Source organism: Xyrauchen texanus, chromosome 49 (genome assembly GCF_025860055.1).
Source record: "Xyrauchen texanus isolate HMW12.3.18 chromosome 49, RBS_HiC_50CHRs, whole genome shotgun sequence".
Taxonomy (NCBI): Eukaryota; Metazoa; Chordata; class Actinopteri; order Cypriniformes; family Catostomidae; genus Xyrauchen; species Xyrauchen texanus.
Window position 1 is genome coordinate 20,643,082 of NC_068324.1, and position 23,030 is coordinate 20,666,111.

Sequence of the window (23,030 nt, forward strand, 5' to 3'; positions counted from 1 at the left end):
AGACATGACAAACATGAACCAACAAAATACATATGACACATTTGATCACGGCTGTATTTCTCTTCTAGTGCTCTTAGATCTTAGTGCCGCATTCAAGACCATAGATCATGTCATTCTCTTTGATAGGATTGAGAATTATGTTGGCATTTGTGGACAGGCATTATCTTGGTTTAGGTCCTATTTCTCGGACCACTAGCACTTTGTCTGTGCAAATGACGAACTGTTATATCAAATTAAAGTTAAGTATGGAGTGCAACAGAGATCAGTTTTACGGCCTCTGATTTTCTCTCTATAAATGCTCCCCCTGGGAGACATTATCAAGAACTACATTTTACAATTTTCCAAATTAACAGTGTATAAATTATATCAAAGAGTGGATGGCTAGAAATGTCCTTCTAATTAATTCTGATAAAACAGAGGCAATTATTGGAACTAAAACCTAAAAACAAATAAGACATTAAAATACAGTACAATCTGACTCTTGATTGATATACTGTAAGTATATACTGTATTTTTAGCGGTGGAGAGACCTCTGAGAGGTAAAAAGCTTGAAGATGATGCAGAAGTTGCTCTTTTTCTTCTTTATAGGTGGGTAACATAATTTTTGCTATGCTTCGCACTGTTCATAGAACCCATATTTGCTGTTTGATTTAGTAGCAGGAGAGTTGTGAATGTCTGGAGCTGGTGTGCATAAAACTGTCTCACGTGCATGAATTTTGAGGGCAGAGCTTCCAAAGGAGCACCGAAGGGAGGTGTGTGTTTCTTTTGACAGTTAATTTCAAATATCAAGTGTTTCTCAGGAATCACTGAGTGCACCTTTAATATAGAGAACAATGCTCATGGATTATCTATTGTATATGTCTACATGTTAATCTGCCAGTTTATCCTGATAAAAGAACCTGCATCCATATAAAGTTTCTATCGTTCAGCACGCAAGCATTCAGTAAGAAATCATCTTTGTTGTGGCTGAAGAAATTGTGGAGAAACCAACTAAAACAAACTTTGTTTGCATTTTTTGGTAGCTTAAAATTTTAATTAAATATTTGGATAATATTTATTGTGCACTTAGTTTTATTTTTCATATGCGATACCTTAAAGTCAAACTGTATGCATTATTAGGTCTTCGTTGCACGTTTAGCTGTAGGTTCCCAGTGGGGGTGCCAAAAGCGGGTGAAATGGTGTCGGATGAGGACTATCAGATGAGGATTTTAATGTGAAGATTAGATAGAGGTTTTAATGAGTGAAACGTAACTCCTTAACCTAAAACTGTAATCTAAACCTAACCGAAAGGTCCTAAAAGCAAATGCGACATGAAAAGCACATTTTCTGAAGCGATCACATCATTTCAGGGGATAATCTAAAAACAAAAATCACGGTAACATTGTTTGTTGCAGCGTCAGAAATGTAGGGGGTGCTTGGGGCAAAAATGCCACAAAATTTTTTAAAATTACCACAAAATTAAAAATGCAAAAAAATAAAAAGCCCTTGCAATGAACAGTTCTGTTTTATAAATGCAACATCTGATATAGGTCTTAATATTCTATTATAGTCCTAGTTTTGCATACCATGGCATAGAATATGATTACATTTTGATTTAATTCTTAGGGTAATGAATTCTTAAATAAATTCTTAATGATGTATTTGATATAAATGAATGAGACATATTTTAAACAGTTTCAAATGGTTAGAAAAAAGCCCCCATTAAGGTAAAAATGCCACCAATAAATAATTAAGTAAAGAAATACAGTAGGTGATAAATGATAGAGTAACACATCCGATATGTTAGTTGGGGGCAATGAGAGAATGAAAAAGAAAACACACAAAACTGACATGAAATAGACAAAATACTTGCAGAGAAACCGATTTTCATTTATTTTTAAAAAAACGGAAGCGGAAAAGGAGAAACTTGGGTAAATTTTTCTCCCATTATACCCTCATGACTGTCCCAGCATGAGATCAGAGGGGACAGATGGCCCTCAGTCACATCACAACTAAACAAATAGCTGGAGAAATGTGACAGCATGAAAGAGGGCATTGCTCATACTAGCCCGAATGCTGCTTGACTGGAGGTCTGCTGCTCTGAGAAATGATCCGGGGATGAGAGACTGCCCCATACAGAGACTGAGGGCTCAGACGACACACTAAAGGTGCTCAGACGAGAGGTTTATTACTGATCTGAGATCACTGTGTGTATGTGATTTATCATATATGACAACCACATAGTGTGCATGAAAGTGTGTGTGTTATTATGAGGGTGAGAGTGAGATTTGAAAAACAGACTGTTTTGTATGCTATTTCCTTAATTGTTTTGTGGTTTATTCCATTATATTGTACTATCATTATGTTAGTTTATTTTGTAGTGTAGTCCCCCCCTTTATATTGCATATCTTTGCTCTCTCTGAATTCAAAAATGAATGAAAAAGTCCAAACATTTCATTGGAAGCGTAGATAAGCCGTAAATGCTTTTAAAATACAAATACACACCTTTTGCTAATGCTTTTTTAAAATGAAAGCTCTGAGAGAGTACTAATGGCAACACTTTACATTAATGTTCCCTTTGTTAAGGGTTTATAAAGGGATTTTTAATGACTAATAATTAATTTACAAATGCATAATAAAGAACTGATATGCAGTTATAACATGACGCATAAAAAGGTGACTTTCATGCAATACTTGCCAAATAATGAACCATTTAATAACACTTAATAACGCTTAACAGTATTTCATGAAAGTCATCCTTTTGATTAATGTTAATGTAATCACATATAAATGATTTACAGAAAAATGCATTTAATAACTTTTTTTTAGTTGTTAATGAACCCCATTATAAACCCTTAAATAAAGAAATAGTATATAAAGTGTGTGTGTGTGTGTGTGTGTGTGTGTGTGTGTGTGTGTGTGTGTGTATCATGGTAACACCCAGCATATTCTTAGTGGCTGTAAATACCACATGAATATGGTAATATTTCAGTACCTTGTTACATATGATATTACCATTGTGTTACCATCTGAAGTGGGATTCTACAAGGGAATTCTTTCGTCTTATCTGTGTCTGTGTGAAATGTAAATGTGTGTGTGAGTGGATGTGTGTTTGGTGTACAAGGCCACATTGCTCCACTGAATACTTATAATACCACTCTTCTATCTCTAAATAGATAGATTGATTACACTCTTACCTACTCAATGAGTGGATTTGCTCCTTTTGTCCCTTGTCTCAGTCTCTTAGAGGTCAAATTAACTGATGATTCTGCCTTTAAGTCATCGGAATGATCGTATTTATGACATCAGCATGCATGAACGCCACCACAACCCTTGTAAAACTATTGATTTGCTGCAAACCTATGGTTAATTTGTGTTACTGGAACTATAGTTTTATAAGGGAATATTTACCAGTGGGAAAGTGGATGTTTTAATAAAAGAAATTATGGTGGAAGTCAATTGGTATTGTTGACAGTGAAGTTTTTATCATGCATGTTGACTAAAATGTAGCTTGTAGACTGTTGATAAAGAACAGCTACAAAACTAGCCAGAAAATACTAATCATTTAGATTGTCAGATAATCTTTGTTTTGTTAGTATTAAGAAAAAAATCTTCCTTTGTCTTTCAAAATTAATTAGACAAATCAACTGGATGTCGTAATTATGAGGAGGACCTACAGTAGGTGCATGGAATAAGCACAATGCATTGACTTTTCAAAGGCATTAATTAAACACTATTGCACTTCATGTTTGGCCAATTGTTTCCTCCAGAGCAATCAGGCATTTTCAGAACAAAAGATTCGATTTAAAATGACAACGTGGTTGAATAGTCAATATTCCCTAACGATGTTAGAAAAAGAACAAGTGAATTATATTTGTGCTCATTATACAGCATGTCTCTGGTTATGCCCTCGCCTTTTTCATTTTCATAACCAAACTATGTGCTTCAAATGAAGCAAACAGGACCAATTATCGAAAACAAACGAAAATAGTACAAGCTACCAAAAATCCCTGTCTGATTTTTCTCAAATGAAATGACTACGAATTCCTCGACAATAGTCAACTATTGCAGTTTGACTGAAATGCCACACTGTATCCCAATGGACACAGAGTTTTTGATTGCCATCAGCACATCAACTATTTACATTTTCCGTTTTGTGTCAGAAAATGTAGTTTCATCGTTAATTGATAAAGTCATTCTTTTCAGCATATACTATAAGATGATGAATTGGACATACAAATTCACAATTTAGACATGCAATACTGCATGCATTATGATTTCAAACCAACTGTGACCGCTGTAGGAGAACAGGGAATATAACATGGTCTGAGTCATGAAGGCAAACTCCCCCCTTTCTATCCAGACCCTCCAAAAAAGCATTTAGGACCAGAACTCTGATCATAAATCAAGAAGAGAAACTATGAGAGGTGATGTGCCTCACTTTGCCTTGCCTCGCACAGCTTTTGAGAGAAAAAAGAGAGCTTGAGCCTGATATCTTGATATGGTTATAATGGAAAGCCCCGGGGTATGAATATGAATTAAACGAGCATAAGAGGAAAGAGCTCTTGCCACCTCGCGGTTCACCTCTAATATATTAAGTGTGAAGAAGGTGGCTATCTTGACTTTTTGGATGCATGTTTTACAATATATATAGATTTTTCTGTCTTAAAGCTGAAGTGTGAAATGTATATCTGTGCTAAAATACTTTGTCTATCCCATCTTATTATGCAGAGACAGCTTTAAGTTAGCCATTGGTGGGTTGATTTCCTTAAAAAATGTAAACACTTTGACATTGTGGAGCTATTAAAACATTACTCTGTTTGTTTGAGTACCCTAACCAGCCCAACACTTGTTTACTCAAATTCTACCACAGTATAGACGCTTTATTACACATTATATTTGCATTTCATTTATTTGCATTTCCATTGGATGATGTAAATACTTTGGCAATACAAATGCACAATGTTAGTTAAAGCTTGTTGAACTTGTCATTAAAGGTGAAGTGTGTAATTTCTGCACTACTAGTAGAACCAAACGGAATTACAAAAATAAAGTATCTTTTCAAACAACCTTTGGCATTACCCCTCAGACTCTTCATGCCCTTTCCCACTCTCTGATTCCCAATGAACAAATAGGCCATACTAAAAGGTGATAAACATTTAATGTCATAATCAACAAGACCACTATAACATAAACACACTGGGCAGAAAGCGTGGCAGATGAATCTGATAGCATCACCGGATTGAAGAGCAGCTGGGTGTGCGGTGAGCGGGATCGAGCACAAGAGGTAGGATGGTTCTGGTAACTATTAAGTGTAACGACAGTGCCACATCTGACCATTTTGGCACCCTAGGCGAGATCACTGTTGTTGACAGGGAGGAGGCGGTGTAGTAGCGACGTGCGTGGTGATCTCATTATTGCCGCTCCCCTTAGCCAGAGCAATCTCATCATTGGTGGCGTGTGTGTTTGTGTGTGTCCTCCACCTGGTAAATGCCACGCCAATGTTAACACTTGTTTTACTCTCGTTCTCTTTCTCTGTGTCTTTTAGCAAGTCTTCGAATGTTGGCTTTAACATCTGTAGAAAAGCTCTATTTATTTTCCTCCGTACAACCATATACACCATTGATGTTCATATTCTGCCAGCTGAACAAGTCGCCATGCCCAAACTCACACTATAGGCTGAGCTACAAAGCGATGGGTGGAGCTGAGCGGGCCACTCAAAGTGACTGGGAGGCTCAGTGTTTATACATTTGGGGGAAGTAAACCCACAAATGACTTACTTATAGTTGTCAATGAACAATAAACTGGGGAAGTAGAACGTATTTTGACATAAAAAAAAGTTACACACTTCACCTTTAAAGGGGTCATGACATGGTTTTTTTTATTGTATTATTATGTTCCCTTAGGTGCAATTATAGTATTAATATATTTTTTTTTAAGAAAAACTTTTAAAATCTAGTGATTTATGACCTTTTCCCACCCTGTTTCTCATCCTCTGATTCAAACAGTCTGTTTTGGGGGCGTTTTCCATTTAAGACTTCAGTGTTAACGCCCACTGTTATGATTGGCTAACGTCAGTGCCTATGTATCAATTATTGACGCCCCAGCCAGAACAATATGCAAGTAAACTAAGTAAAAACACTGTGATTATTCATAATGAATGAAATTGCGCTTTAAAAAGTAGTTTAAAGTTTAAAATAGATTACTTACAGTTTGCGTCGTCGTTGTTCCCAGAATAGTCGGCACGGACTTATCTTTGAGCAACAGTTTTCTGGCAAAGCCAGCATCATATTGAGATTTGTTCTCAAAACAGTCATCCTTAAAATGTACAGAACAAACGCTTAAGTTAACACTGCCGTGACTGGAACGTCCGCAAAAAATAAACTGCATCCATTTTTCCCTGACGTCTGGATCTTTCGGCAGCTTATTCAGAGGTTTTGTTTGACCACAGCCAGGAACAGCACATCTGTGTGGCATCGTAATTTTCCTGTGCACAAGTAGTCTCTGTCAGAGCTCGCTGTCCATCGACTGAACACTTGTGAGGTGCACGGCGATACGAAACGAGCGTAGTTGTCTTGCGCTTAAATCGTAGTTATCTTGTGCTGGAGGCGGTCATATGCAAACGCTGTTACGTCACTTCTAACCATGAATCCAGAACGAGCTGTATTTTGAGCTTGATTAAATAAATGATTAGTTTAGAATGGGGAGGACGTCTTAAAATATTAAACTTGCAGGACGTTTTAATGATACAAAGACCTCTTATATACCAAAAGATCAAGGCAAATTTGGTTTCTCATGTCATGACCCCTTTAAGTTAATAAAATTGTACATTTCTTAAGGACATCTTTTATGCAAATTCACAAAAATGGTCTGTTCCTTGATTTAAAGTACAAACAATATAAAGCATAACAAATGCAATAAAATATATAATGAAAAAAAAAAAGAAACGTGATCACTAATTCACTGTTTTCTTGGCATGTACAATGGTAATATATACAGTATGTACATCAGGGCTCCAGACTAAGGAAATGACTTAGGAGACATTGGATCCTAAACTTATATATCAAGGAGATAATGGTTATCCTAATAATCAAGCTGAACTAAAGGTTTATCTAAAACAGCAATGTTATGACCAAAAACCACTCGCAAAGCGCTCCAGTCCCAGATGATGTTCCTTCCATCGGCTGCCTACAGAAGGATTGATTCAGGAACATCTGTTTGAAAAAAGCTTGGAATAATTTGTTTGTGTGCTCTTTTCACCTTATTGGCAAGAATTCAACAGCGGGGATTACTTATGTTATCCACCGTTACGGTCAGGCTACGATAGACGGCCAGAAACAGAGTGCAATAAATGACATATAAACTATAGCATTATTGTGAGAACAGCTGTGTGTACATGCGCTGAAATTTCATTAGAAATGCTGAGACTTTGTTCATTTCTATTCAGCGTTGGCCTTTGTGAATGCGTCACATGTTTTGAAATGGCATTATTACTAAGTATAAAAGGAACCGTGTTTTTCCTGAACTATCTGTGAAAATCCCAGGAGATCAATACAAGCAGTTACAGAAATACTCAAACCAGCCCATCTGACACCAACAATCATACATGTGATTATCTAACCAGCCAATCCTGTGGCAGCAGTGCATAAAATCTGCAGATACGGGTCAGGATCTTCATTTAGTGTTCACATCAACCATCAGAATGGGGAAAAATGTGATCTCAATGATTTAGACTGTGGCATGATTGTTGGTGTCAGATGGGCTGGTTTGAGTGTTTCTGTAACTGTTGATCTTCTGGGAATTTCACACACAACAGTCTCTAGAATTTACTCCGAATGGTGCCAAAAACAAAAAACATCGAGTGAGCTGCAGTTCTGCGAATGGAAATGTCTTGTTGTTGAGAGAGGTCAACAGAGAATGGCCAAACTGGTTCTAACTGACAAAGTCTTCAGTAACTCAGATAACCGCTCTGTACAATTGTGGTGAGAAGAATATCATCTCTGAATGCTATTCTGAGATGAGGGTTGGTGCTATTTTGGCGGCACAAGGAGGACCTACACAATATTAGGCAGGTGCTTTTAATGTTGTGGCTGATTGGTGTATATATACACACACGCATAAAAAAAAATAATAGTAAGAAAAAGTTTGGCAAAACAAATACACAATATTACAATATTTTGTTAACATTTTTGTAATTTACGCTCATTAAACCTAAAATAAAAATAATTATTTAGGGCATATTTTTGAGGCAATCCACAAAAATAATCTGTCCCTTCATTTACTGTGCAAAAAAGATGTAATAAAAATAATAATAATAATAATAATATGAAAAAAAGAGAAAGCCCTTACAAAAACTGTCACCACTAATTCACCATGTTATATGGTCATGTACTATGGTAAATAAATAAAAAAGTGTGCATGACTTCGCCACACATCTGGATATATGCCAGCTTATAACACTCTTCTACATCATTTGATCATTATTTGATAATTACTGCTGCCGTGACCAACAGAAAATGGAAACAAACATCTCTTTTAAAACCAAGTCAGTTTACTGCCTACTTTCCTCTAATAAACAGAACAGAGATTTGCGAATAAAGCACAATCTAAAATAATCATAATTGAGCAATGACAATGACTTAATTAAAATGTAAACAACTTTGTGGGTGGTTAGTCAATAAGACACAAAGAAGTTTTGCACTGTAATACCATACAGTGGTATTGGCTGAGCCATGTTTAAAGCCACTGCAAAATACTCACTATATTTGAATATATGTGCCAGGATGCTTGACGAACTATCTATCTATCTATACTAACGTCATGCACAGCCTCTAATGGCTTATTGCTTTAATTTGGCACAAGAACATGTATGATTTCCATAAAACATTTCCATTTCAGCAACGATTGCTCAGACTTACCATATAGAGTGACTGTGGCAGAAGTCCAGAGCTGAGATGATCTGTCTGAAGAACTTTCGAGCTTCTTTGGGTGTTAACCTGCCCTTCTTTACCAGATAGTCAAACAGCTCTCCACCTGAAACATGCTCTAAAACCAAATACCTGCAAACACAAATGAAAGAGAAAGACATAACATTAAACACTTAATTGAATCGATTGACATTTTCAATAGCAGTTTTCTTTCCTCTGTTGATGTATTTTACATTGAAACAACAGGTTCGGGCCGGACAAATTAAAGGGTTCTTTTTAGGGTTCCCTTTTTTTCCCAGATCCATAACCCATGACTTGCTACGTGCTATTCAGAGTCAGTGTCCCATTTTATATTAGGTTTTTTTAACTACTATTCACTTAAGTATTTGATACAATGTACTTATGTACATATGGGTTGTTGCATTATAATTACATTTAAAGTACTTGCATTTAATTACATTTGTAGTTACACTGTTAACTTTACCCCTAACCTTAACCCAACCCTTACCCTAAAACCTAACTCTAACTCTAACCACTAATCCTAACCCTAACCCTACCCTTACTCCTTAACCTACACGTATCTCAACCTCAGTAGCAGCAAATGTGATTCTTGTGAGAATTTTGTAGTTGTATGTATGGTGGTTAAACACACCTAAAATAAAGGGTGACCCAAGTCTAAGGTAGAGGGACACTTTAATTCTAGAGAGTACATGACTGGACAAAATTGTATAGGCAAGTTTAGTCATCAATATTTTAGGTCTGTTTTTCCAGAACTGAAAGATTGTACATTTTAAAATGTGTATTTTTGGGAATATCAGTAACTCTTAAGTTCACATGAAACGTCAAAACCTCAATAGTTAAGATAACCATCTACATACTTCAACTTTAAGCTACATTACTCCAGCGTTTGGGCCAAAAAACTCCTGCTGTGCTACATAACCCTAGACAACTGCCAGATAAGTGAGTCATGATGTAAACAGAAATCATTTTTTAATGAAGATTTGTTTATTACAAAAAGCACTAGGCGCATTATCGTGGTGTTTCCATGATGGATGACTCATGGCCCCATTAGTAGCTCTCAAACTGCTGTGGCTAACAGGCTGCTTCACACTTCCATCATTAAGAGCGTTTTAGCGCCAACAGCTCTCTCTTCTAAAACCTTTAAAGATCAAACACATTTACACTTACTTTACTGCCAGACTTTTCTGTAAGCTATATGCTCCAATCATAGTTCAGTTGTTTTTGCACTACACTCAATTCATTTAGGTATGTGTTACCATAACTGCATTTTATCACCATTGCATTATTACAAAATATACAGTACATGGTTCAGCGATGCTATCAGATAATTCCATGTAATAAAATTGAGCCATATATGTTCCAGTAAAACCATGGTACCATATACAATATAACTGAACATTGAATGAACACTGGATACACATTCTATGATACATACATTGTACTCCAAGAATTAAAAAAAATACAATGGTACACCCATTTTTATGTAAAAAAAAATGGCTTGTTTGGTCATGGATTGATCTGTGTTTGAGCTTTTAGCTTATGTTAGGCCATATCTCTTGTCCAAAACTTGAGCCGTCAATGAGGCAGTATTTAAGGTATCATATTGCTTGCTCCAAATAGATAGGCAGTTCATTATGCTGCCTCATAAGATACTTTGTTTTGGGCATATTCTAGTGCAGCATCGTATGTTCTCTGCCTTAGCAGACAACGTAAAGTATTCAAATCAATCACTTGCCTATGTAGGCAGCAAGGCACCTCACTAGGTTTTGGAACAGAGCCATTAAAGACTTAAAAGGCACCTATTACCAGTGTTATAATAAAGTGTCCATTGACAAAGTATTCGGCACATTTCGTGGCCACCACCGGCCCGCTAGGTTCTCTAGATGAATATTCCGCCCCTGATCGGCTCAAAAGTGCGTCAGCCCAACAGGAAAATGCCCGGTATGCCAGATTACTAGTCCAGCCCTGCTAAACCCAATACTCTAAACCCTAACCCTTTTTTTCAAAATGTTTCAATATTTGGTTTAGGTCTGGTCTGTTATAGTTTGATACATGTTTTTGTCATTTTGCACAATATTGTCAACTAAAATATGTTATTTTTGTCAACTAAAATGATATGCCAATTTAGACAGAGAAGATTTGCCAAAAAATGCCAACACGTTGTTCAACAACTTTCTGAAACTATTAGTGGGTTAAAGTTCAAGAAATTAAAAAGACAACATACTTAGTTGAATATTTCAAATGTCCTGATACTCTACAATTATTTACGATATGCTTATAATACTTACAAATATTTCTTATTTTCATAGACGTCATGTAACTTTAAAACGTGCGGGTGTTCGATTAGCTTCAGGATGGCGATCTCTCGTTCCACCTGTGGAAGAAATAAGAAAGATATTTAACTTACTAAAACTTATGTCAAATAAAAGATGGACATTAATTAACTATTAATATTACATATTAATATGTAATATGTACATATTAATGTGACTCACCATAAATTTTAACCCTAGCCAGATAGTATGTATAAACCTTAAGTCAAATAAACTCAACCCCAACCAACACAGTAATCTTAAATACATAGAGTACTGTGCAATAGTTTTTAAAAATTTTTATAGTGAGGATGTATTCAAAAATAATGACATAAATAGTTTTCATTTATCACTTAATGTCATACAAAGTCCAGTAAACAGAAGAAGAGCAAAATCAATATTTGATGTGATCACCTTTACATTTAAAACAGCACCAATTCTCCAACATACATCTGGACACAGTTTTTCTTGGTTGTTGGCAAATAGGATGTTTAAAGCTTCTTGGAGAATTCACCACAGTTCTTCTATCTATTTAGACTCTCTCAACTGATTCTGTCTCTTTATGCAATCTCAGACTGACTCAATTTTCAGTGGGGGGCTCTGTGGGGGACATGACATCTGTTGTAGGGCTATTTGCAGAAGGAGTGTTTGGGAGTCTAACATGTTTGGGAGTCTAACATCCCATGGTGTTTATAATTGCATACTATTTTTTGTACAGATGAACGTGGGATCTTCAGGTGTTCGGAAATTGCTCCCCAGGATGAACCATACCTAAAATAAAATCTGTGTTCTTGGCTGAATTATTTAGATTTTTTTCAATTATTTCAAGAAAAGAGACAACTGAGTTTTAAGGCAGGCCTTAAAACACATCCACAGGTACAACTTCAATACTGACTCCAATTAGCCTATCAGAAGCTAATTGGCTGTCTAAAGGCTTGACATAATTTTCTGGAATTTTCCAAGCTGCTTAATGCACAGTTAACTTAGTGTATGAAAACTTCTGACCCACTGGAATTGTGATATAGTCCATTAAAAGTGAAACAATTGGTCTGTAAACAATTGTTGGAAAAATTACTTGTGTCATGCACAAAGTCCTAAACGACTTGCCAAAACTATAGTTTGCTGAAATCTGTGAAGTCGTAAAAAAAAAACAATTTTAATGACTGTTTTAACTGTATATATATATATATATATATATATATATATATATATATATATATATATATATGTTACATATACTGTATATACAAGTATTGTGTGTGACCTTTTTCTATCAGTGAAAATCATTACATAAATATTATGTGTGTTTTACATATTTTGCCATACATGACATTTCTGTAAGGGTACTTTTGTGGCTTTGATGCAGTGACAGTGTATTTGTCAAACTCATGTCATGCTAATGCTAATGTATTTTTCCCCAAAGAACATACATCTCAGACTTTGCAATTTCTTGCAATGAAAGCCACATAACTTTGCTTTTGAACTAATACAGCAATATTTGGGATCCTGAGAGATGCCAAATCCCATCTTATTATTCATTAGGATGCTCAGACAGGTTTCATAAATGTATATGAGAATCCAAAAAATATTCAGGGCTTGTACTGCTGGTACATGATCCTTCTTTGACAGTGGTGGACAAAGTACACCAATCCTGTACTCGAGTTATGCCCTGGTGAAATTTTACTCCAGTAAATGTAGAAGTACACCTCTTAAATTTTTGACTTGAGTGAAAGTACAACAGTACTTTTGAACCTTTTAAATATAATTAAGTATTAAAAGTAAAGATCAGTTAGGACTACAGTTCAGTTGAGTCTTTGCAGTGTGATAACTGTTCCAGAACCTGAGCTGCATCGCTGCCTACTGACTACATAAGCAGCTGCCTTCAAAGGTAGCACCCTAAATTTAAACATTATAGAACATCATAAGACTAACAGATAGACAGTAAGTAGCTGATTTGTAATGCTCTACATAGGCAGCAGGTCTGTTAACGGTCTCTTACGATCTCCACAAAAATGCAAGAGACTTATTACTCCAGCCTCCTGCTCAAAAGACCTATTTAATAAGAGAGGGGTATAACGTCCAAGACTCTGAAGGTCAGAGCTTAAACAGGTTAGTCAATATCATGAACAATCAACTAGCCAGAAACAGTCAATTAGTGAGATTTGATTAAATGCAAACATGAAATATGATATCTAAATTAGCCTCCTTTCCATTTTAAAAACCAAAACTTCTATAATTTCAACTAAAGCCTGCAGTACAGAAGATTTTCTGGTAAAAAATTAACAAAATTGTATTATTGAGCCAGTACACGCATATTTCATGTTGAAAACAGTGTTCTTGCCTTACCCGGATTCACTATTATAAACCAACAATGATTTAACATTTTGAGTTGTCGGGTCAGATTTGGAGGGACATTGCATGCTTACATCATTTGTCCTTGTGTGTTACATCACGTACGTTTTTGGCAATTCAAAACAAAAGCAGCAGATATGTTATTTGCTCGGACGGCATTTCTTTTTCACATATACATCTTCTAGGAATTTCTTCTTACTATCAGTGACTTCTGGTGTAGCAAGTCACATCATAAATGTACATAGGTATCCTGCAGACCATCAAGTTCAACCTCAAAGCAGAGCATCGCTTTGCAATTTTATGTTTCAACCACAGTTGGTGATAGAGAGGCAACAATTCAGTAGTGCAACTTTAAATTAAATGTTCAATGAACATAAATATGCGGTGAGCAGGGCAGAGCGGCGTCTGGGCCGAGCGAGGCCGGGAAGATAAGTGGCGAATGACTTTCACCTGTGTGCCCCACCGGTCTCGCGTTCCAGCGAGGGGTGGCGGGAGTACTTAAGCAGAGGAGAGAGAAACCTTTTGTGTGCGACTGAAAAGTTCAACAATAAATGTTTACGTGTTTTGTCAAGCCGGCCACAGGATTCTCATTTCCAGAAACTGTTACAAATGATTTTATTTCATTTCATTTCAATGACAGTTAAATTACAAGTTTTACACATTCTCTGCATGTACTGTAATTAACTTCAAAATATCATTAACTGTAGATCAGCATTTTCTTCTGATCTCATGTATCTCTTTATAGAATCATGCAGACAATATATTACTGATAGCAGACACTGTATTCTTATAAAAATACCCAAAACTGCTTGAAGGACAGAGACAGGTACTGTGTTGCAATTGTCTATTAATTTCCTGCATTCTTTTAAAACATAAACAAAATGCATATATGCATCTCTAAACATCTCCCAAAGAAGCCATTACCCTTGTAACATGACACCAGAACACTAGAGCGCCCTCGCTCCTCATAAGTGACTGCTAACTACTGATTTGCTTGTCAGATTGCATATTTACTGGAGAATGTATAATGCATTATTCATCAATACTTCTATTTCAATTAGTTCTAATGGATGTTTACTGAGACCTTGCAGCTATGTAAAATTGGACTTGTCTGTGCATCACCGATGCATAAAAAGGTGGAACTGCCATTTTGATTTTGCGTGTTTTAATTTGATGTGTATTTATAACGCAAATGAAGAAATTACTGCCGCTAATATATTGTAAAAGAGTGGCCAAATATTGAAGCTAGCATCTGAAGACATTTCGAATGATTTACAGTTTGTCAAGATTAAAAAGGATTTAATAGTAATATGGCGCAGTAAATAGAAAATAAAACTAAGCATTGGTTTCTCTGTGCTCCAGTGTAAGTTTTATTTGGCAGGAATATACAGGAATATTAAAAATGCACTTGGCTTTTCTATGGCACCTATTTTATTCAACGTTATTTCAACCTGATTTTCTGAAATGTAGTGGAGTAAAAAGTATGATAATTTGCTTTAGAATGTAGTGGAGTAAAAGTAACATTTTCCCATAATAAAAGTACTCAGTAAAAGTAAAGATCCTTTAAAAAATTACTTAAGTACAGTAACAAAGTAAAAATACTTAGTTACTGTCCACTACTGTTCTTTGATAGATAAGCATCCTTGTCAGTCTGTTGAGCAGATTTTGCTACTCTAATTTGATTGCACAAAATAAACAGTTTCTTACTGATTTAAGCTTAAGATGACTAACAAGGATAGTATACTTGATCTCTCTGACAGGAAAAGAAAAGAAAACCTAAAAAAATAGCAAGCACTTTGAAAAGAAATGATCAGTTTTGGACTGAACATAAGGTTGTGCCTGTCGTAAGCAAGCCAGTCGTCTTCGATTTGCATCACTGTCTTCTTGAATATTTCCAGCATGCACACCTGCCACTGCAGATCAGAGCAGAGCTCGGGGATATAAACTGTATTAACCCCCCCGACCCTAAAATTCAACAGCATTATAATCTCTGCCCTTAAAGACCAAACATTCAGCACACACTGTTGTGAAGTAAAGTAGCCACCCTTGCCTTACAATAACTCTTATCGTTTCTGGATTTATTGACTTTCAGAAAGTTGGAACTAAAATCATGTGCCTGTCATTGAGTCAAAGTCCTTATCTTTTTGATGTCAGCAGTCATACAAACGTGATGAATGCTCAGAGAATAAACAATCTGGCCAATGGCTGAAGAGAGTGCTGGAACAGCTATGGGCATCCTGGGCAAAGCCATCTCGACAAACGTGGCACAACACCAAAACTCGCTGAATGCTGATCTTAGGCCAGTCAGAATTGCCAAGCATGGAATTTGGCTTAGCAAATGTCGTTCAACACAAGGACGTGCCACTGGATCTCTGTTGAGCATAAACCATATCCACATGGTTGAGAAAGCCAATGGGATGATATCCAATGGAAAATCTCTTTTGAGGTCACTCTAATTGATAAAGGGATCAGATGAAAGAGGTCTATAATACATGGAAAAAGCTATTACTTAGCATTCCCATTCATCTTAGCTGGCACATGTAGGGGTGCCGAACCAGACATAATGGTGGAACTAAGTAACAGGGGCCAATGCTGGATTGGGGCGCACTGAAAGGCAATATTCCATGATATTATCATGAAATCATTCTATAGAGTTATATGCTATTTGTAGAAATAAAACTTTGCATGTTTCCCCAACCAATAATTAATATTATAATTTGTTCTGTAATATTTTAAATACATTTTGGACCCTGTGTGAATGTCAGTATGCACGTTATGACTTGCTAAAACTACCTGAGAGTTATGAACAACCTGGCACTCATCTCAGAGATCTTACACGGTGTCTTAACCAGACAAGCAATCTGTCTCTCCACACCAGTCGCGACGCGACTGTGATATTAATAGACTCAAATGAAGATAATTGACAAGAAAATGTAAAAAATAGAGCAATTACAGACAGAACAGCCTGTTTATTGAACGCAACTCATTTTCTCACATATGCTCTGTGACGCTTTCTACAGCAAGCTCAGAGGGGTTAAATACACAATCACACGCATACACAGGGCAAAGTTACTCTTAATTCAGTATGAATGATTGTTTATTTTCACAAGGTCCACCAGTTGTTATTTCGCCAATCACCACAAAACTCTGATTAACATGGAAAAGATACCTTTTAATGTGTCACAGTGTTGTATCTGGTTAGAACACGGTGTTATGCTTTGCCAACAAGAAAACTTGTACATTTATGCATGTATTACTGTGTTAGCAGGCAATGTTTTTTGTATTATTATTTACTGCTTGTTTCAAATAATATTTGTGTTTGAAAATAAAATTTGTCAGTGCTGATTGACAGATGGCACCAAAAGAACATGCATCATTCACTAAGGACTATTTTGAGCTCTGATTTGAAAGCCAGGGAAGAATTGAACCCTACTCTTATGTATGGGTGATTTTAGATTGTTTAAATCTAGAAATGAGTTAAAAACAGAGAAAAACTAATCTTAATATTTTATTTGTTCAAAATGCATTTGGATTCTCTTCAACAATGAATAAATTAAACAGTTTTTTTGTTTTGGGTAATTGCAAGGGTGTTGCTAAGGTGTTGCTAGGGTATTACTACAGTAAATGGATGCTAGAGGATTGCTTATTGGCCCAAGTCAAAAGAGACCATCATAGACTATCTCAATGGAAGTCTATGGTGTTGTCCACTCAAAAGGGCTTACTGTTTATCTACTGTAAAAAAATAAAACATTTCCAACTTTGGAAATGCCATCAGTGGAGATACTTTTTGCACGCATCTACCAGCAGGGGCTACCGAAATTACTAGCCAAACTCAAACACTAGATTCTGGCATAACATTTTGCAAATGCCCTTTAAAAAATGGTCCTCTTAAAGTATTGAGCCCTGAATTATTAAATTATTGATGTTAATTACAATGTGATATCTGTTTGAATGTTAAAGCTAAAAGCCGTAACGTCAAACTGTCGATCCTAACTACACAAATCCTGAGCCCTTGAGTCTGACACAATATTGTGTAAATGCCCTTTGAATTAGTCCTCTATATCACTGAGCTTGGAATTCTGAATTTAATGGTACTAATTACAACGTCTAACCCATTCACATGTTGAAGTTGAAAGCGGCAACATTTAGATTGCAAATACCGATTTAATAGCGCTCATTATCTGCGACAAAGCACTAGAGTAGCTCTAGTAGACTTGTGAAACTTGGAACATAGTTTCGAGGCAACAGCGCAAATCTATTCCTCATGATTAAAGAGTTGCTGCAAATGAGCTTGACTCGCTCCTCTGTCCATTAACATCATGTCCACCCAATGCTTGCCAAGTTCTCATTGCTCCATCTTACCATATTGACCCATTCCCTCAAAATGTCAGTTTGCCGGCACCTGTGCACCAACTTCAATGAATCGCAGGGCGTTAATGATCTCTACACATCTGTGTGCATGCAGCCATCAAATTTCCATATAACTTCATTAGAGAGTTATTACACCCAGGTCTGGCCTCCGCTCAATCCCACTTTCGAGGCGACATGGGCCGGTGTAGATTCGGGTTCAGATTGCAGGCTTCTCCATTTGAAGAGATGAGTGGGTAAGAATGTAATCAACCAAACCAAATTGTTAAAACTAAGGCACATCATATAATTATATTTGAGCGAGACCACTTCTGTGCCTCGCCGTATTTGCCAACGTCTTGTGGGTCACAGGGTTTCAAAGTCCCATAATTAGTGATAATGTAAGAGCAGCGGTCATGGAGGTCATCAACCCTCATGCTAAGGGAGCTAATGATTTACTATTAGGAATGGTTTTATTCCTGCCAGATACCTTCACTTTATTATTTAGTTGTTTGTGTGTGTGCGTAAACAACAAGATAAATTGTGCCAGCAATCTTGTGTTGTGTTATCTTGTCAACTAAATTACTGACGATAATGTTCATTGACTAAGGTGGGGAAGGTTAATATTTCAGAGAATTGTGATATTTTACCACACAATATTTTACTGGTATTCAAATGGCAAAAATATATATTTGTTAATATTTTTTGGGGAAAAGAGACTGACCACCACTTAGGTGTTTTAAAAGACAAAGTATACTGTGGCATTGGGTCAACTAAGACCCAATTATCTCCAAACAAAAAGCAAACTCAGAGAGAGCCAAGTCTATAACTTGTTCCATTTGTAAGGCTGTACATACAGATCCTTTGTACATTAAGACTGCAATGGTTTTTCTGTAATGATTTGTCATTTTTGCACATTTAGTGACAAAGGATTATATAGTAAAATATCGGCTTTTTGTTTCCCACCTCTAACCAAAATGGTATGGTTAGCATCCACATCCAAACTAAAATGGTGTTGTCGTCAACTAAAATTGTATATTTATAACTAAAAAGTATAAATTTACTAAAATGAATGAATATGACATTCAATAATTATTGCCTAAATTTATCCCATTTTCATCAAAAGACAAAAACTAAGAATTAAAGGGGATCTATTATGCAAAATTCACTTTTACATGGTGTTTGTACATAAATGTGAATCGGCAGAGTTGCTCAATATTGGCAGCAGGTTGGTGTGAGTGCATCTGCACGCACAGTGAGTTGAAGACTTTTGGACAACGTCCTGGCGTCAAGAAGGGCAGCAAAGAAGCCAATTCTCTCCAAAAAAAAACATCAAGGATTGGACAGCAGAAGACTGGTGCAAAGTTATTTTCTCTGATGAAGCCCCCTTCCGACTGTTTGAGACATCTAGATAATCAATAGTCCGGAAAAGAAAAGGTGAACGCTACCATGAGTCCTGTGTCGTGCCAACAGTGAATCATCCTGAGACCATCCATGTGTGGGGTTGCTTTTCATCCAAGGGAGTGGGCTCTCTCACAATTCTGCCCAAAAACTCTGCCATGAATAAAGAATGGTATCAAAATGTCCGGCAAGTGCAACTTCTCCCAACAATCCAGGACAATCCAATTTGGAGATAGTGATGGAGCACCATGTCACAAGGCAAGAGTGACACTGAAGTGGCTCGGAGATCATTACATAGAAATTTTGGATCCGTGGCCAGGCAACTCCCCCGATCTTAATCCCATAAAGAACCTGTGGTCAGTCCTCAAAAGGCAGAATCCCACAAATTGTATTAAACTCCGAGCACTAATAAGACAAGAATGGATCACCATCAGTCAGGATTTGGCCCAGAAGCTGATATCCAGCATGCCAGAGTGAATTGCAGAGGTAATGAAGAACAAGGGCCAACACTGTAAATATTGACTCTTTGCATATATTGAATGTTTTTGCCAATAAAAGCCTTTAAAACTCATGAAATGCTTATCATTGTTTTCCAGTATACCATAGAACATGTGAAAAAATAATCTACAAATACTGAAGCAGTTAACTTTGCAAAACACAAAATTTGTCACTGCCAATCATTTTTGCCACTGCTGTACATATATATTTTTTCATTAGGGCTGTCGATTTAATGCGTTAATTCAGTGCGATTAATTTGATAAAAAATAATGCTTTAAGAAAAATTAACGCAATTAATTGCAATGCCCCTGGACTGTAATATGGAAGATTCCTGAGAAATGCAAGCTTGTAGTACCACCTGTTTACTCCAGAGGGCAGTAAATGAAACTTCAGTTGTGTGGCAAAGCAGAGTATATACAGTGAAGTAAACAGCCTTCAGCAGCAACAATACAAACATGTGTTACCTTCTTGTGTTCATAACACTTGGAGCGCAAATCCGAATAAAGGGATCTCAAGATGTGTTCTAAGTATTAAACTATATTTACCTTGACACAGTGACCTAAAAATGTTATGTTTATGACGCGACATACCAGAGATGCTACACATGTCTGATGCAGGTGAACATTGATGGGTCCTTAAACAAGCCCTCATAATAAATCTCGAACTGATTAACAAATTCACTTGTGAAATGGATTGCTGTGAACTGTATGCCAATGATTGACTTATGATCAATAATATGGTAGTAAACAATACATTGTATTCTAAAGCCACTTTTATATTGTTTTATAAATGATTAACTCTTCTGCCACAAGAATGTAATGCATTTTAATTATCGGAATATTTTTTAATTTATATATAAATGTAACAATTATAATTATATATATTTGTTAAATATTTAAAGATAACTATGTATAATTATTTCATCATTATATATTGAATTATTGTTTTATGAGGGGCTTTCTCAGCAAGTATATGCGATTAAATGCGATTAATCGTGATTAATTAATAGGGACACCATGTAATTAATTAGATTAAAATTTTTAACCGATTGACAGCCCTTTCATACATATATAACTCCGGTACTTATGCTGTCAGTCATATAGGTTCTGATTTGTTGTTGCTGTAGTATCCGAAGCATGAGCTGTAAAGGCACAACCCTCATCTGGAATGGGGGTGGGGAACAGCAGCTCATTTGCATTTAAAGGGACACACACAAATTCAGCATGTTTTTGATTCCACACAAAAAGAGGCATTGACAACATGGTATAATAAATAATCCGTGGGGTATTTTGAGCTAACACTTCGCAGACACATTCTGGGGACACCTGAGACTTACATTACATCTTCTAAAAATGGGCATAATAGGTCTCCTATAAACCAAAAGGGAATGCTGAGAGGAGGGTGGCTTAACACCAGAGTCAGGAATAAACTTTTGCATTAGAGGGAAAGTTTTTCCCCTGGGTTTGATTTTCAGTAGCATTTTTGGGTTCAGTCCTCTTGCCATGCACTCTTCTGTCAGTCTTGTGTGTTGTGTGAGTGCACATGGCTGTTTGGTCCTTCGTTACCTTGTGCACTCCTGTCTGTTTTAGTCTCTTGTGTTAGCACAAGGCTTTGTGTTTGTCTGCCATGTGCTTCCCTGACTCCGCCTCCTTGTTATCCTCATCACCATCCCTCGTTTAGTCCTTGCTATGTTAATTGTTTTCACCTGTTCGTCATGTGCTCTACCTGTATATATTGTGCTCCGTCATGTTCAGTCAATGTTTTGTTGCTCTGTCTCCAGTCCAGTGTGCAATTTGTTTTATTTTGTTTTTTCTCTTTAGTTGCTTTCTACCTTGAGAGTGTTTTGTTTTCCCTATTTGTCTAATTTAATAAATATTTATTTTTTGCCTCTTTCCTGCCTTTGGGTCCTCATTCCTGAAGCAATTTGTGAGACAACGATTCGACCAGCATGGACCAAACAGGAATTCGTTTTTCATTTTGTTCACCACTTACCACATGAGCAGAGCCAAGCAGACCACGAAGTTCCTCAGACTCCAGCAGGAGAAGTCGTTGAGAGGGTATGCGTTGGAGTTTTTGGTGCTCTCTTCGGGACTGGGGCACAATCAGGCCAGCCTTATGTATTTGTTTAGGGCTGGTCTGAATGAGCCGATCAGATCTTGTGGCCATTGAAGGGTCAGTCCAGTTCCCTGTGGTCGTCGTCGAGCCCGTTCATTTCCCTGTGGTCATCGAGTCTGTCCCGCTCCCTGAGGCTATCAACAAGTTTGTCCAGTTACCCGTGGTCATTGAAGACTCAGTCCAGTTCCCTGAGGCTTTCGACGAGCCTGTCCAATTCCACGTTGCTGTCGACAAATCTGTCCAGTACCCCAAGGCTGTTGAAGAGCCTGTCCAGTTCTCCGTGGCTGTCAACAAGTTAGTCCATTCCCCTGTGACCGTTGAAAATCCTGTCCAGTCCCATGTGATCAATGAAGATCCTGTCCAGTTACAAGCGGTCACAATCCTGTTGCCTACGACCAGCTTGCTCTGTCCTCTGCAGACCGCAAGGAGGAGGAAGAGCCCACTGCTCTTTCCACCCACAAGAGGAGGAGGAAGAGGAGAGGGGTCCCCGCAACAGGGTCTTCTGCAGCATTCCAGAAGGGGTCTGAGCCCGCTGCAGCTACTGCCCAGACTGACCCTTCAGCTGCGGCCATCCAGTCAGACCCCAGTCCAGTGGCCGCCCACGTCCAGTCAGACCACATACCAGTGGTTGCCCACGTCCAGTCAGACCCTACGCCAGCAACCATCGACCATTCTGAACCTATGCCAGCGGCTGACACAAACCTCATCCTTTGTCCAGCAGCCCCCATTGACATCAACAAACAGTCTGCCCAGTCTGTCCAGTCCTCTATGGTCCTTGTCCTGTCTGTCCAGCTCTCTGGGGTCCCTGCCCATTCTGTCCTGTCCTGTGAAGCCCCCATCTGCCCAGTGGTTAAGGAATATCCGTTGCTAAACCCAGCTGCTTGGATCTTGCCTCAGGCTCCAGGTTCTCCTCTGGCTCCATCCTGGCCTCCTGGTCCATCTAGGCTTCTGGATGCTCCTGTGGTTCCACCCTGGCCTTATGTGTCACCCTGGATTAAGCCATCCCCTGGTTTCCCCCACGCATCCTCCCTGGTCTGTCATCTGTCCCTCGGCCTGACCCATTCCATTTCCCCGATCC

The 23,030-nt window shown here is 37.5% G+C and overlaps 1 protein-coding gene across 3 annotated transcripts in view; it reads right to left on the reverse strand.

Moving 5' to 3' along the window:
- Positions 1 to 23,030, reverse strand: part of LOC127640301 (serine/threonine-protein kinase BRSK2-like) — a 292,226-nt gene that overhangs the window by 105,400 nt on the left and 163,796 nt on the right. For all 3 annotated transcript variants that reach the window (XM_052122748.1, XM_052122747.1, XM_052122746.1), the window contains exons 3-4: positions 11,216 to 11,301; positions 8,898 to 9,038 (exon numbers count right to left, since the gene is read on the reverse strand). In XM_052122748.1, coding sequence (XP_051978708.1) covers positions 8,898 to 9,038; positions 11,216 to 11,301 — 227 coding nt within the window. The remainder of the gene's footprint in view (positions 1 to 8,897; positions 9,039 to 11,215; positions 11,302 to 23,030) is intronic.